Source organism: Furipterus horrens, unplaced genomic scaffold (genome assembly GCF_987537825.1).
Source record: "Furipterus horrens unplaced genomic scaffold, mFurHor1.1.pri manual_scaffold_4, whole genome shotgun sequence".
NCBI lineage: Eukaryota > Metazoa > Chordata > Mammalia > Chiroptera > Furipteridae > Furipterus > Furipterus horrens.
In genome coordinates, this window is record NW_028327174.1 from 16,288,696 (window position 1) to 16,304,311 (window position 15,616).

At 41.9% G+C, this 15,616-nt stretch overlaps 1 protein-coding gene across 1 annotated transcript in view; it reads right to left on the bottom strand.

Moving 5' to 3' along the window:
- Window positions 1-15,616, bottom strand: part of ANO4 (anoctamin 4) — a 185,058-nt gene that overhangs the window by 132,150 nt on the left and 37,292 nt on the right. The window contains exon 4 of the mRNA XM_090275360.1: window positions 13,871-14,029. Within this exon, the coding sequence (XP_090131486.1) occupies window positions 13,871-14,029 (159 nt within the window). The remainder of the gene's footprint in view (window positions 1-13,870; window positions 14,030-15,616) is intronic.

Below are 15,616 nucleotides of genomic sequence, written 5' to 3' on the forward strand. Positions count from 1 at the left end.
GCTTTGGCTAAGTATAAAAAGAAAAAGAAGAAAGGAAAAATCACAACTAAAATTCAGTACTTACTTGCTGATTGCTTATCTTTGTTTTTTTCCAACCACATGAAACACTGTGTAACAAAAAGAATCAAGACTAGGAGTTTTTCATTTTCCTGGAGTTTGTGCAGACAGTGGCAGGGTGGGCAACCCCTCCCAGCAATCACAAGCAACCCTGGATGCCTCAAACGTCACGTATCCATGAGTTCACCAAATGAAAGACTAGATTTCAGAAGACCCATGGGTACTTATTAGAGTCTGAAAAACTGAACCAAGGCAGTCTCAAATGAATGCCAATGTGATTTACTGCTGTGCAATTCAAAATAATATTCTGGCTACACCTACAGACTGTGGAGGAGGAGAGGGCCCAAGAGGAGACCTAATGCATTTTTGAAACACTAATGGATGCGAGGTCTCACTGTGTTGTCTTCCCGCCCACTGGACTGCTAAGGTCAAGGAGAATTGTGTGCAGTACAGTTTCATTCTTCTGCCTACTCTCCTCCCAGACTTCTATAAAACTTTTCAATGTCAACATATGTGGGGAAAAGTCAGAATGGAGAATGCAGGTTAAAAGCAAAATCGCTAGTGAGCAATAAACACCATCTTCTTGGAAGACCGTCATGACCTTGGTTACGTTTGTAGGCAATAGCTGGTATAGTTGGTTTAGTAAAACCCCTGGCCTGAAAGAAATCCAGCAGCATGATGACTTTCTTTAAATACAAGTTCTATGGGATGGATTTGGTTGCCAAGGAGCTAAATGATATTAGGTTGGGTTACTTTGACAAAAGTGACTAAAAGATGCACATCTGAGTAGTATCAGTCCAATCATTAATGCCTAGAACTATTGTATCTGATATAAATCATATTCATGGGAATTTGCTACATGAGCATCAACAATGTGAAAGTCAAGATGAAATGATGACCCAGGCACTGTCCTCACGGGATTTCCACTCCAACTGGAGAAGCCGAGCCCCACAGGGGAGTCACGATGCCTCTGTCGGAAGCTACCGCACCTTTGCTCAGACTCTTTCCAGTCTGGAAGGCCGTGCCTTGCCACTTCCCTCCTTGGTAGGTACCTCTTCATCCCTCAGGACTCAGGTCACTTCCTCTAACCTTCCCGAAACCTCAGGGGAGAGTCGGAAGTCGCCTTAGTGCTTTTATAGGAACTCTTCAGGCTGTATTTTAATCACCCGTTTCATATCTGTCTTCATTGCTAATCATTGAGCCCCCCTCCCCCAAGACACTGCACGCACTGTGGCTGGTTGTATTATCCAGAGATGGCCCTGATAATGGCTTTTATCCCATGTCTTCCAGAACCCTGCCACTTCCAGCGAGAGGTGGAATCTATGTCCCTTCCCTATGATCCTGCCTGCCAGTGGGGTACAGCCCAAGAAACAGTTCGGGGTCTAGGTCATACAAATGCACATCTGCCTTGTTCTGTTGGAACCCAGGCACCATGTCATGAGGAGCCCAAGGCAGAACAGCCTCAGAGGAGCCAGTGGAGAGGTCCGCACGGAAAGGCACTGGGGCCCGCAGCCGGCAGCCTGGCTCAGCTCTGGGCTGGCAGCCAGCACCAACTCCCCAGCCATGCGAAGCAGCCCTCTTGGAAGGGGGTCCGCCAGACCCCTAGGAGTGCTGTTCTAGCTGGTGCCTCATGGAGCGCAGAAAAGCTGTTTCTGCTGAGCCCACGTGCAGATTTGAGAGTGAAATAAACGACTGCTGTGTTAAGTCACACGTTTCGGAGTTGTCAGACAACAGATAACTGGAATACTTCATTTCTGATTCTCACTGCCTGGCACAGTGCCTGGCATATCATGACTGATACTCTAACATCCCTGTAGGAAGGAGTTTTCAGCTTCTTTTTCCTTTGTTCCTTCCTTTTCTTTTCTGCATCACAAACACATGGATGTCTGTCTCTTTGTGTGGACTTGTGACTGCTACTGTCTGACTCTCAAATTAAAGATTTGGTCTCGGTGAATTTAGGCCTTTCATGAAGAAAGAGAATTGTCTAGTGTTAGCGTCAGAACAAAGGTGTGGGTGTGGGGGAGATTCTTTGACTGGGGGTCATTTGCCCAGCCATACCCATGTGACACACTAGGGAAAGCTACTACACCATCACCTTGAGACGCCATGTAAGGTTGATGACTTAAACTGTAAAACCCTTTGGGTAGGGCAGAGAGGTGGCTGGTACAGCTTAAGTGAAGGGCCAGGTAGTCAGTCAGATCTGTTAGGAGGGGACTGGTGGCTGCTCTGTGCTGTGTGTCAGCCTGGCATCTCTGCTCCCTCCTCCTGAAGTCTCCACCCTCCTTGCCAAGAAGACCTGGGACTACATTTCCCAGAATCCCCTTCCCTATTGGAAGATAAGGGGCGCTCAGGTGAAATCTAAAAGAAGAGGCTATTTCTCCCCAAGGTAGGCTGTTAGAAATAGCTGTGTAAGTTATTTGTGTGAGTTAGAGAATCATCTATCTGTGCCACACTCAGACATTCATGAGATCCCTAGTGGCTTCCAGGCCAGCTTCAGGGGCCCTGCAGGCAGCATTGAGAGGTGGCTCCCTGCCCTTCTCTCCCCAGCCTTTTAAGCAGTGGTGTAAGCCTCTGTATTAATCACTTCATTTTTGGAAGACACAAAATAGCTTGCCTTCCTGCAGAACCCTAACAGAGAGAGGGGCGTAGCGGCCACAAGCTCTAGGGAAGACTTTAAGAAGAAACTTTGGTCTGTGGGTAGACAAAGGCGGGAAGACCACAAAACGGGTAGCCCCCAAATGGTGGAAACCAAACTGATAAATTGCAAAGAACAAGCCAGGGAAGGGGGTTGTAACCAAGTCAGGTTTTTCCAAAGGTCCCAACCATGCTCATGGAGTTGATTTGTCCCTGCTCTGTGACCTGGGAGAGGTCATTTAGATGCAAACACCATGGTTTTCCCTGCCCCCTCCTCCAGCTAAAAAAAGCCACCTTCTCTCCTCCTATAGTGCACCCACCCTTCATTCAGTTACCATTCTATTTATTCATCCTACCCTCATCCCAGCCCACAATTGTGAAAACAAACGTAATTAGGAGTGCAAACTCTGAAGTCTCCCTGCCCTCAGTTCAACCACTATTTTAGGGACTGTCCTGAACCCTTGTGATGAAATAGTGACTCCCTCCCAGTATTCCTGCATCTTTTCTCCACCGCACTCATCACACCTGACATATTTATTTGTTTATTTAATGCCTCTCTTCCCTCAATAATAGTAGACACTCATGAGATATTTGATGAATACATGAAAAATGACTCCATCTAGAAATGGAATCATCAGGTGCCACCAACTGCTCTTAAAATGTGCCTAAGGAACAACAGAAAATGAGTTGAGCCTTGCTCCCGGCCTCACGGCGCAGTGCTGCATCATCACTTTCGCAACTAAAGCACACCAGGCTTGGCTAATAAAATTCAGCTTACCATCCATCTTTGTCAAGTTTTCCATTTGTAAGGATTACAGGCAGGAGACCATGGACTTCCATTTGTCTGGACTGCTTCAAAGCTTTGAAATCTCTCCGTCTCATTAATAAATAATTAGTGTCATACCCTGAGTAAATACCTGCAGTAATGTTTAGCCATTTAACACAGCATGTAGCAAAAGCAACTGGGACAAAACATCATAAAGAGAGGACTTCAGTTCCTTCCATAGCTGCAGCAATGTGATGCCTACATTTGGTACGTAATAAATGATGACAATGCTAAATGTGTTTTATATCAGACAAGTTCAATCTAGACCACCAAGAAGATCTTTCAGAGGAATTATGTTTCGGCTTGTGGAATGGTAATAATACTTCATAATATCACTTGAGTTCTTCAGCTGTGCCTTGTCTAATGCTCATATTTTTTCTTTAACGTTGTGCTGCCCTGAGTGGAGGAATATGCATGCGTCACATGAAATATGAGTTGGTTTAGAATAATCCGTTGAGTAAATCAAATCAAGATAACTTTCTACTGGTCATCTTGACCTAGCAACAGAAATGTTTTGATTAAACTTTGTCTTCCTAAACAAGCAAAAGCAGTTGAGGCAATAAGACTTAGGCTCTCAGATCTCGAACTGGTCTCAAAACTTAGAGTGAAAGTAAGAGGGGGTTAGGAGAAGAAGACAGAAAGACAGAGAAAGAGATGGAGAGAAACAGAGAGAAAGACTAAGACAGAGAGAAAGGGAGGGTGCCACCCCCAATTTGATGAAGCTGCCTTAAGAAGATGGGCCAATTAGCGTGAGGCTGATTCTGACAGATTGATAATAGGGCAGTAGTAGGGGACTACAGAAAAGACTGAGTCCTACCCACCAGACCCCTTCAGCTTTCCCTAGACACAGGCCACGAACCCTCGTCCAAGAGGCGATGAGGTTGAATGCCTTAGATTAGGAAAGAGGATGACCAGTGGTTGAAACCACTCCCTCAGTTATCAATACCAACAATAAGCATTTATTGAGCACTTTCCCTTATTTATCAATACCAACATTTATCGAGCACTTATTATGTGCTTGACTCTTCTAAGCATATTATATAATGCATTAACTCATTTTATCCTCCTAGCAGCCCCATTAGTTAGGGTTATCTGCTATTTAATAAATGAAGAAATTGAGGCACAGAAAAGTTAAAAGCCTTACCTAGTTATTTACTTAGAAAATGATAAAACAGTAAGTGGATCTAAATCCCGGTTGTCTGGCTCAAAAGGCCACTCTTAACTTACCCCAGCCTTTCCCTCAAATACATGCATCTCTTTTCTGATTCAGAATCTGATGTTAAGAGTGCTTTGATCAGTTGGTCCACATGAATGCAAGAATGGAATAGCTGCTTTTAATTCCTCCAGCTACCTCATGGGCACTTCAACAAACTACACAATGTTGAGTCCAAAGGCCTAACTCAGTGGTTCTCAACCAGGAATGGTTTTACCCCTTGACTCCATCCTGGGGACATACAACAATGCTTGGAGACCTTTTTAGTTGTCATAACTTGGGGGAGTGCTACTAGGATCTAGTGGGTAGAGGCTCAGGGTGCTGCTAAACACCCTGTAGTACACAGGCCAGCCCTGCACAGCAAAGACTTATCCAGCCCAAAGCGTCAATAATGCTGAGGCTGAGAACCCTGGAATAGAATTAATTAGTGTTACCCAGCCACAGACATGAAAATCAGCTATTCACAGCCTTTCGCAGCACAATTAAAATTCCTTAAACTCAGCACTGGGTTACATCCTCAGAGTGTCAAAACCAGTATGATCCCCCAGAATACAACAAGGATGACAGCCTGTTAAACCAAGTACGCTGTTGTCCGGGGACAGCCAACTGACCTGGAGTCTTCACGATCCTTCCCCATGTGGGAAGGCCACCCTCCCCCCCACACCCCCACTCTTATTAGGGATTTCTGGACCCAAGGGTAGGTAGGACAATGACCATGCCCAGCTCGAAGCAGCTAGAGGAGCACAAGACCTTCGCCCATTGTCCTTTATAAGATTATAAAGGGTCTTAAGTCTGAGAGGGAGGGATTGTTATTTTTTATTGTTATAAAAAATTAATTTTTTTTAAAAGAATAATATGGGAAGGGGTGAGGCTGGGGAACTTGTATGCATGACCCATGGGCATGGACTGGGGTTGGGGAGTGGGATTTCTGGGGAAGGGGGATGCTGGGCAGAGGGGAGCAAAGGCAAAAAGATTGAAACTATTGTAACAATATAATCAATAAAATACACTTAAAAAAAATAAAAATAAATTTAAAAAGAAACACAGTATGATACCGTCTCTGCCGTGAAAGTGATTAGACCAGCCACGTGGATTCTTTGCCTTTAAACGTTGCATCTCCAATTTAGAGGGAAATTTGGCACACGGAAGCAGAATAAATGCCTGTGTGTACTTGTTCTCTCTTTCCACCCTTCCATCAAGGACCCTGTAAATTCCCCCATTGCTGGGATGTCCAGGCGAGCCGTCTGAAACCACCGATCTGGCAGCATCTCCACCACAAACTCTATCGGTGGCAGTGAATGCTGATGGTGCCCAGCCCGGAAGTCCAGCTGCAATGAGTGCCGGAGAACCACCCCCTGCCAAATGGGAGCGGAGCCCACCGCCATAACCTCCACAGACCTCAGCCAATGACTGACTGACATGGGGCTCTTGCTTTAAAGGCGGGCCAGCTCCGTGGTGTGCTCTCTGCTCCAAAACTTCCCTATTGGAGCAGAGAACACATTCCTGGCTTAGCTTTTCTCTCCTGCTTCTTCTCTGCCCACCCCCTCTTCTTCCTCCCGAGAGCACTGCACCAAACGACATTAGCAAGAATCCCCACCTCAGACTCTGCTTCTGCTTAGGAAGCTTTACCTAAGACATCGCTTTTCAAAAAAGGTCACTGCAAGCGTGCGTCAACAGTGGTAACTCTTGAAGGACACTGCTATGATATGAATGTTTGTGCCCCTACACCCCAATTCCTATGTTGGAATTCCAACGCTTCTAGGTGATAATATGAGGGGGTGAGGTCTGTGAGAGGAGGTGAGTGTGTTGTGAATGGGATTATTGCTCCTATAAACGAGGCCCCAGAGAGCTAGTTCACCCTTTTCACCACGTGAGGACACAAAGAAGGTGCTTCCCATGAACCTGAATGTGGGTCTCCAGCAGGCACTAAATCTGCAGATGACTTGATCTTGGACTTCTAGTCCTCAGAATTGTAAGAAATATCCTGTTGTTTACAAGCCACCCAGTCGGGGTATTTTTGTCATAGCAGCCCAAACAGACTAAGACAGTCTCTCAAGGGCTCTCCAGAGCTTTGATGTTCAGGAGAAAATCTGCTTTCTTCACTCTTTGTTTATGAGTATCCTTAATTTTCCTTTCTCTTTACCCCAACCTGAGACCCTTGGTAATATATATGAGTGGAGATACCTAAGTGAAGTAAGGTCTCAGTCTCTGTTTTGAGGCCAGAAAGCACTAAAGGATTGAAATTTGGATAGTTCAGCTTGTCCTGACCCCTATTTATTTTAGACACTTATTAGCATAGTCTTACTGGTGAAGGCAGGGAGGCGTCCTGGTTCTCTCCTCATATTCTCAAAGCTCGGGACCCTGAGGAGATTCTCCAGGAACAACCTGGATGTGGGTGCAGAGCATAAACAGGGATGAAAACAGAAAAGGCTGCATGGGCAGGAAGCCTGGGTGCCAGAGAACAATCTGGGTTGGAGAAGCACTACAAATGTGGATGTCTTTGTGAAGTTTTCCCTTGAATAGGGTAAAGCAAGGTTAACGTGGGCAAGTAAATAGTTATTTCTTTTTTTAGCTCTGGGTTGGTCCACAATTTCATTCCTGATGAATCCAAACCAAATCTTCTAAAACAAGGTACATGTCTGAACCTTGATAATGCTGAACTTGTTACCTAATGTATTCTGAGTTCTTCCAAGAGCATTAAAATAATCATCAATCTCATTCATGAATAGAAATTAGCAATATATAGTTAGTTGATGTTGCTGTTCCTAATGGTTGCACTTTAAGGAATTTCTGAAGTGCAAGGAAAATTTTCTGAAAAGTTTGCCTTGAAAAACTATTTTAAAAGTAAAAGTGTTAATGTACTGTTTTCAGCTATTAAGATAATTCTAATGATGATAATAATAAAGATTTATTAAATGCTTATAATAGGACAGGTACCGATATAGCACTTAATATGAATTATCTAATTTAATTATCATAATAACCCATGAAATAGATGTCATTATGAGCCTCATTTTGCCGATGAGCTAGCTTTCCCAAGAGCACACAGCTTTTAATGGTGGGAACAAATGAGCACACAGATCGTCTGCTCCCTGATACTTATTGCTGCATAACAGATAAACCCAATTACCGCAGACTTCGAGGCTTAAACCCACGCATTCATGATCTCACAGTTTCTGTAAATCAGGAATCCAGGCAGAGCTTAGCTGCAGCCTCCGCTGTGGCGTCACCAGGCTGCAGCACAGGCCTTGGTCAGACCAGCAGTATCATCAGGGGCTTGAGTGTGGGGAGGCCAGCTTCCCAGACCCCTCAGTGGTTGGCGGAATTCATTTCCCTGTGGCTGCAGGAGTGAGGTCCCCGTGTTCTTGCTGGCTGTCAGCTGGGGGCAGCTCTCAGACACTAGAGGCCACCCCACCTTTCTTTGCACACGGCTCCCTAGACTGTCTCACAACATGGTAGCTTTCTTCCTCAAAGTCAGCAGAGGAGAGTCTCTGTAACCGCCAGTTGGCTGAGATGGGATCGTATATGACATCACAGAAGTGACATCCCCCAACGTTGGCTATATTCTGTTGGTTGGCACTCAAGGGGAGGGAATTACCCAAAGGCGTGAAAACCAGACGGCAGGTACTACAGACTTAGCTGTGCTCACCACAACTGCTGCCCAAGTTAAGACTTCCACCATGCTTGTGCCCCTCAATTTGTGCCAAATTTGTACATCATTGGCAATATTTCAATTTCTTCTACTCCCTTAAATTGACTCACTTTTAAAAATAATTATTTATTTTACAAAGAACTTTGGTATCACAGTTATAACTGGAAAATCAACATTACTTGCCATAAAGAGAAGGTGAAACAAAAGCAAAATGAAAAGGTAAGGTAAAATAAGACACAAAGATTTACAGTGTATTCACCTAAAGAGCTCGTTTAATTTTCACATTGGTAAATATGATTATCCTCATAATTACTAATATGGAAACTGGGATCCAGAAAAGTTTAATAAACTACTTAAGACCTCTCAGCGTGTATGTGATTGTACCAAGATTCAAACCCATGGCTACTGGCACCCCACATGCATGAGAACTAGTCTAGAAGGCACCTGACTTCATGATGCACCCCAGTTTTCCTGGTTTCTTTTCCTTCTTTTTTCCCCAACTCTGCCTGTCTTCCCAGCCTGACTGCTAACCTCTGCTACCCTGGGATTCATCTTTAGATACCAGGAATCAACATGATACAGGAGTCAAGAGTAAGGATGCTCAAGGTTTAATCCTGGTTACATTTCTGGCCTTGTCACCAGGGGCAAGTTATTGCTCTGCCTCAATTGTCTCATTTATAAAATGGGGATAATAACAGGAAGTAATCAATGCAAGAGGGAATATTTTAATCATGCTAATTTGTCATCATCTCAAAGAAAAATGTCTGAGACACCAAACCTTGAGTGCTGTGCGTGTTTACTGCAGTTAGATTTTTAATCCCTCTGAGAGGTGAGTGAGAACAGAAAGAAACTGTCCTGTCAGATCGCATTATGTTCTGCATTTCTGTTTCTAAAGCTCTGTCTCTTCCAAGGGCAATGTCCTTGTTTGAGGCTGGGAGAATGAGGTCTCATGCCCAAAGCAAAGGGCTGGCCTTAGCTAGGACCATGGTTGGAAAACCCTCAGGCCCAGAGAGAAGGCTGCATTTGTGGGCACAGATGCAGGCAGGGGGGTCCATGCAATGGAAAGACCTTGTCATTCTTCTCTTATGGCTTCAAGGACATTGCTCCAAAATTATTTTCTTTGCTCTTCTACATCAAGTTTGCCTCTCAAGTGAATGATTTCTATTAGTGTGAAAGCATGCAGTTATCTCTCCCATCTTAAATAGAAAGAATTCTTTTGTGATATAACTTCTTACTCCAGTTATCACCCCATTTTCTCTTTTCCTTTATAGTGAACCCCCTCGGAAGAACCATTTCTATTTTCTGTCCCCAAATTTTCCTCTCCCATTCATTCTCGAGCACTCATTAACCATGGTTTTACTTCCACCTCTCCAGAGAAATTTCTTGCCCAGTTCACCAAAACCCTCGACAAAGCTAAATTCAATGTCTAAATTTCCAGTCTTCATCTTACCCTATCAGCGGCATTTGACACAATCAATCCCTCCCTACGCCCTGAAACATTTTCCTCCATGTACCATACCCTCTAGGCTTCTTTCTAGCTCCTTTCTGCTAACTCCTCTATTCTCCAAATTCCTAACACTGGTGTGTCCCACTGCTCAATATTTGGATCTCTTTTCCATTTGTAGCTATTTCTTAGGTGATCTCATCCATATTTCCAGCCCGGGTCTCTTCCAGACTCTTCTATCCTACTCATCATCTCCACCACTGGGACACCTCACACTTAACATGTCTACAAGGGGACCCACTGCCCTCTGCATCTCTATAAATGGCAAATTCTTCCATTTAACTCCGTAAATGAAAAGTATATGCCTATGATTCCTCTCTTGCATAACTGATTCAATCTGTCTGCAATTCCCAGAACTTCCACTTTCTTCTTCTCAATAGCTCCCCTGCTCAACCACATCTAATATCTTGTCCCAGTCTAATTTCACCAAGCAACCAGATTGACTTTAATAAAATAGAAACCAGATCTTCTCATGCCTCTGCCCAAAACTCTCCAAGGATTTCCCATATCATTCATAGAAAAGCTAAAGTTCCCCAGGGACCACTAAGGCCTGATGTCATCTGGCTTCCATTGCCTCTCTGGGTAATTTTCCACTATTTTCCACCTTTCTTGGTCAACTCCTGTCAAATCAGCCTCCTCACTGTTCATGTGCCTCAGGGCCTTTGCACTTGTTCTCTTTGCCTGGAGAGAGACTCACTTTGCCAACTTTTATAAAATTTTAAGTCCCTTGCAACACTTTCTGCTTTACTGTACTTTATTCTCCTTAGCAATCATTGATGTTTTATATATATTTACTTATTTATTTTGAACATAAGTTCCAACAGGGCAAGGAATTTTGTCTATTTTATTCATTGCTAAGCTCTTAGTGCATAAAGCAGTGCCTGGCATAGAACGAGTGCACAATAAATATTTGTTGAATGAATTAACTATCATCAAGATCGTATGATTTATCTAATTATAGTTATTTTGTAATGACTGTAATGATATGGATTTTCTCCCATGTTCTGCATGCTTCTAAAGAGGAAGAATCTGCTCCATTATTACAACTGCTATTCACACATTCTAAATAATTCAAAAGTTGTCCATGATTTGACTACTTATATGCAGGAAAAGATAAATCTGTATTAATGATAATGATCTCAAGATAGGTACAAAAGTATTAATGATGGGCATAGAATTAAAAATGAAAAGTATCTCAAACAGAAAATGTGAATTAATATATATGTGTGTAGCTTTAGGAAGATCTCTTTAAATAGACAGACACTAAGAAGCAAAGTACTAGATGTTCTTTTGCTTTTTTCTGGGCTAATATGTGTTACAGAATATCAAAGCCAAAGCAAGCACATACCTGCTGACTAATCAGACCGGGGCTAAGGTTTTAAGAAAGATTAGATTTTACTATATCCATCCTCACTTTTATCATGAAATAAAGATTCTCCTAGATGTGCTTCTCTGACATTCAGTGTTAAGAGAGATAAGGATTCTGTTACTGTCAAACTGTTCAACTACAGAGCCTGTCTTTGTCCATTTGGAAGCATAAACCTCAAGTTCTGTATAACATGTTTTCCATAACTTTGGGACATCATGATACACAGCTAATGAAGAAGATACTAGTAATTCACAAAATATACTTAGCGTTAATCATTTCAGATGTACACGGATTCACAGTAAGCTTCCTGGGTTTTCTTTTTTTCTTTTCCCCTTAAAATAAGTTCTTTGTTTTATATATAAAAGGTTGAAATAACTTCTGGAAGCTTAAACCGTCATTAAAACTATATCTCCATTATAGCTATTTCTAAAATACTTGATTTAAATAAGAATGCTTCTGAAGGTTTCTAAATCTAGTAACACCGTGCAGATACAGGTTTACTGTTTAACCACGGGACATTATTTTAATTATTTGTGACAGGGAGAAATTAATTTATCTATAAGTTCCTGCTGCTTCCTAACCCATAAAGGTCCCTCTTCTTGCTGAGCTGGCTGAGGCTGAGAGGATGCACAGCAGAGCTCTGAGGCTGAGTTACAGCCAACCGTGCCGCTTATGCAAAGGGTGTGCATGGCAGGAAAGACGGGAACCAGGCGGTGGAAAAGGCTACTTGGGAAGAAAGCTGCTAGCGGCTGGTACTCGATGGAAGTTGATGGGATAAAGAACAGGGGCGCTGCCACTCGGAAAAGAGCCTTTGGAGGGAAGGAAAGGAAGAGCTGCTTAGAACGTTTTTATGATGTTTTGTCATATGGTGACGTTACCCTTTTCCCAGCTGCTGTTTTGTTTCCCTGGTATACATGAAAAGAAATACCAACCTATTAAGATTTTTAAGACTTATAACCAAACAAAATTATCTTGTGCACAACCAAAACTGTGAAAGCAGTCTACCATCACACCATGGTCAGCCCAACTCTATTAAAAAAAGGGCAAAATAGCCCTTCTCCGCTACCTACTCTAATTCTGATAGAAGAATACTGGAGTCTAGATATTTCAGAAGACACATAAGAAATCTGTTATCTCCTTAGTAATGAATGTGTATGATTTTTTAAAGTATTAGGCTTTTTGAGTGTTAATAAGTCCCGAAAGGACATTGTAAAAACAACCTATCTAGAAGAAAATAGTCATGAAACTTAAAATATAAATCTTTCACTAATTGAATTAAGCTACCTAGTTTTGATGGGAATTGAAATTTTGAACGAGTCAGAATGGATCAGAGAAAGAACTGATATTATTTAGGATCATGTGGCAATTCAGAGCTTTTATTTCTTTATATAAAAATCCTGAAATTTAGCAGTAAGAATAAGAAATGAAGGAATGAATTTTAGGGTTAAAAAGTCAATGTACTATTAATGTTAAGAGAAGAGAGTATATAGTTGCTTCAATAAGAACTTAAAAGAATAAGATGTATTTAATTCTCAGGGAAACCTCCAACTGAGACACACTTTTGAGCAACCTGGTTCCACTTTCCCAAGAACAAGACCCTTAAGATCACACTCCTCTCACCGCTTTTCTAATTCTCTTTTTGGAGACATTCTAGAAAAAAAACTGCTTGCTTTATAAATCCTCAAGAGCTGAGATGAGTCTGACAGATCTGGAAAAATCTGACTTATCTGAAGGGTCCCAAGATCAGCATGCAATCTGCACCGTACCAGGAGAAACCTGGATATCTGATTTCAAAGCTCTCTATCTCCTCAGCCTTGAGGAGCATCATCAGAAATAAAACATTTTAGCTGTCCATTATGTTCTCCTTATTGACTATGAAAAGCTCTAGAATCCTTGTACAATATTTAGGGAAACTAAAGGAGAGTTACATAACCTACCTACCTACCAGGCACAAGTTCTACACACGCACATGGTACTTCTGGGTACACAATAATCTCATTGCAGATTATTAACGGAGGCTTGGCTGGACCTCTTGTGCCTTCCTCACTAAAGTGTTCCTTAAAACTCCCCACCCAGAGAGGAAGGAGGGGAAGGAGAATACTGTAAGGTAACTTGATTCTGGGAACATGAGAAGAACAGCCTGAATATTTCTTAGAACTGCAATCATTTTTTAAGTTCCAGCAGTTTGGGGTCAAGTCGGCCAGTCTCTTCTGGTGTGTGAGGATGACCAAGCTCATTATGTTTCCTGAAATGTAAAAGCAGCCTCCAGTGTGGGAGTGACTGCATTGTATCCAAAGCTTTCCTCAGTCTATGACACCGGAATGCCCCTCTAGCAGCAGATGAAGGAAGTCAGATTAATTTTAACTTTGAAGCAGTCGATTTCAATGAAATCACGTATTTTGATTTTCACAAAATCACTTGGCATTAAAATGCTCTCAAAGTAAACTGTACTGTGAAAGCCTAATTGCGGGAACATTCCCCGAACCCTGCAGATCGGCAAACTCAGACCAAATAAAACATTCAGTTAACATAATGACTAACTGCTTATTTTTCAAATTGCGTCTTGCTGTGATAGATGTATATTTATAGTTTTCTCATCCAAGCAAACTATTTACCTCTTTCTCCATTTGTAATCCTTCTGCTCTAATATTTCTTTCAAAAACTTCTCTCTTTTCAGTCTGGGGGTTGGATTTTCTGTACACAAGAATGTAGTCAATTCGACACTTTCCATCTCTGAAGTAAAGTCCATTTGATTTGTTTTTCTCCCGCACTGTCTGCATGCAAAGAGAAAGGGGCCAGCTTAAGACACTCATAAAACTGAGCCTTGGATGAGTACCAGTAAAGAACAATGAAAACTAAGTGCATCATTTTTCTTGTGTTTTATCAAATATACATTTCTACTAATGAAAAATGTAAACAAGAAGAAACAAAATAAAAATTGGAAAAAGCATTGAGTTAATTGGGCAAAATTTAGGACACCTAGCACTACCAGATGTTGGCAAGGATATATAGCAATTGAGAATTCTCATATTGTACAAGTGAGAGTGAAAACTGATATACTTACTCTGGAAACCACTGGTATCATCCTGTAAAATTGAACATTTGCATAACATACAATCCTAGAGAAATTTTTGATAAAGCAATTAGGAGACATGTATATGAATATTCATAGCAGCATTGTTCTTGAGAGTAGAAAAAAAAATTGAAATCAACTCTAATGTCCATGAACAGGTAAATAACTAAATTGTAGAATATTCATACAGTGGAGTATTTATAGGATGACAGGGCGCCCAAAACTGCGGTTCAAAGACATCTGCAAAAAGGACATGACACAATGCTCCATCAATCTCAACACATGGGAAGTTCAAGCAGACGACCGCCTAGCCTGGAGGCTCGCGGTCAGGCAAGGTACGTCACGCGCAGAGGCTGCGCGCAACGAGGAGGCGGTCCAGAAAAGATCGAGGCGGAAGCAGCGTCAACAGCAGCAACAACGGCCATCTGCCTTCACCTGTACCAAGTGCGGCAGGGATTGTCACTCCCGAATCGGACTGCACAGCCATTCTCGGCGGTGCAGATAGACTCTCAGGAAGCTACGCCATCGTCTCTCGAGACGGACGGCTGCCGAAGACGGAGTATTTATACAGCACTGAACATGAATGAACTGCAGTTGCATCTAATAATAAGCATAAAGTTTAAAAACAGCACTGACAGAAAAAAAAACCCAAATCACAGAAGACTCCATATGGTATGATACCACTTTTATAAAGCAACTAAGTAAAATAAATCTAAAAAGAAGTTATTAAGGTTACACATATATGTGGTAAAACTATTTTTAGAGCAAGACAATAAAAAACACAAAAATTCAGGAAGAGAGTACCTCTGGCAGGGTCAAGGGGTGGGACTGCCTGTAGCTTTGATGGTTTTGATAATATTCTAATTCAATGTTTCTTGAATTTTTTTTCGCCCACAATAAGAAAAGAATTTTACTTCTGTGATATGTGTGTGTAAACGCAAATACACACAAAATATCAAAGACGAAAGTTTTATAAAATAATACCTATTCTTTCTACTTGTATACACACTAATATTAATTTTCCAGCCCATTAAAAAACAATTGGAGTTAGTTACCTACAATTAAGTTGCCACCATAATTTAAAAACACCATCCTAATTTATAAGTTGGATGGTGGTTCAAGATGTTTGTTCATTTTATTACTATGCTTCATGACTTACATATATGTTACATGTATTATTTTGCAGTGGTTACATCTACAAAACTTCAAGAGCAAGAATAGGAGGTGGCACTTTGGTCGAGGCTCCATGGGCTCGTCACAATCATGAACGACACTGAAAGAGACCATC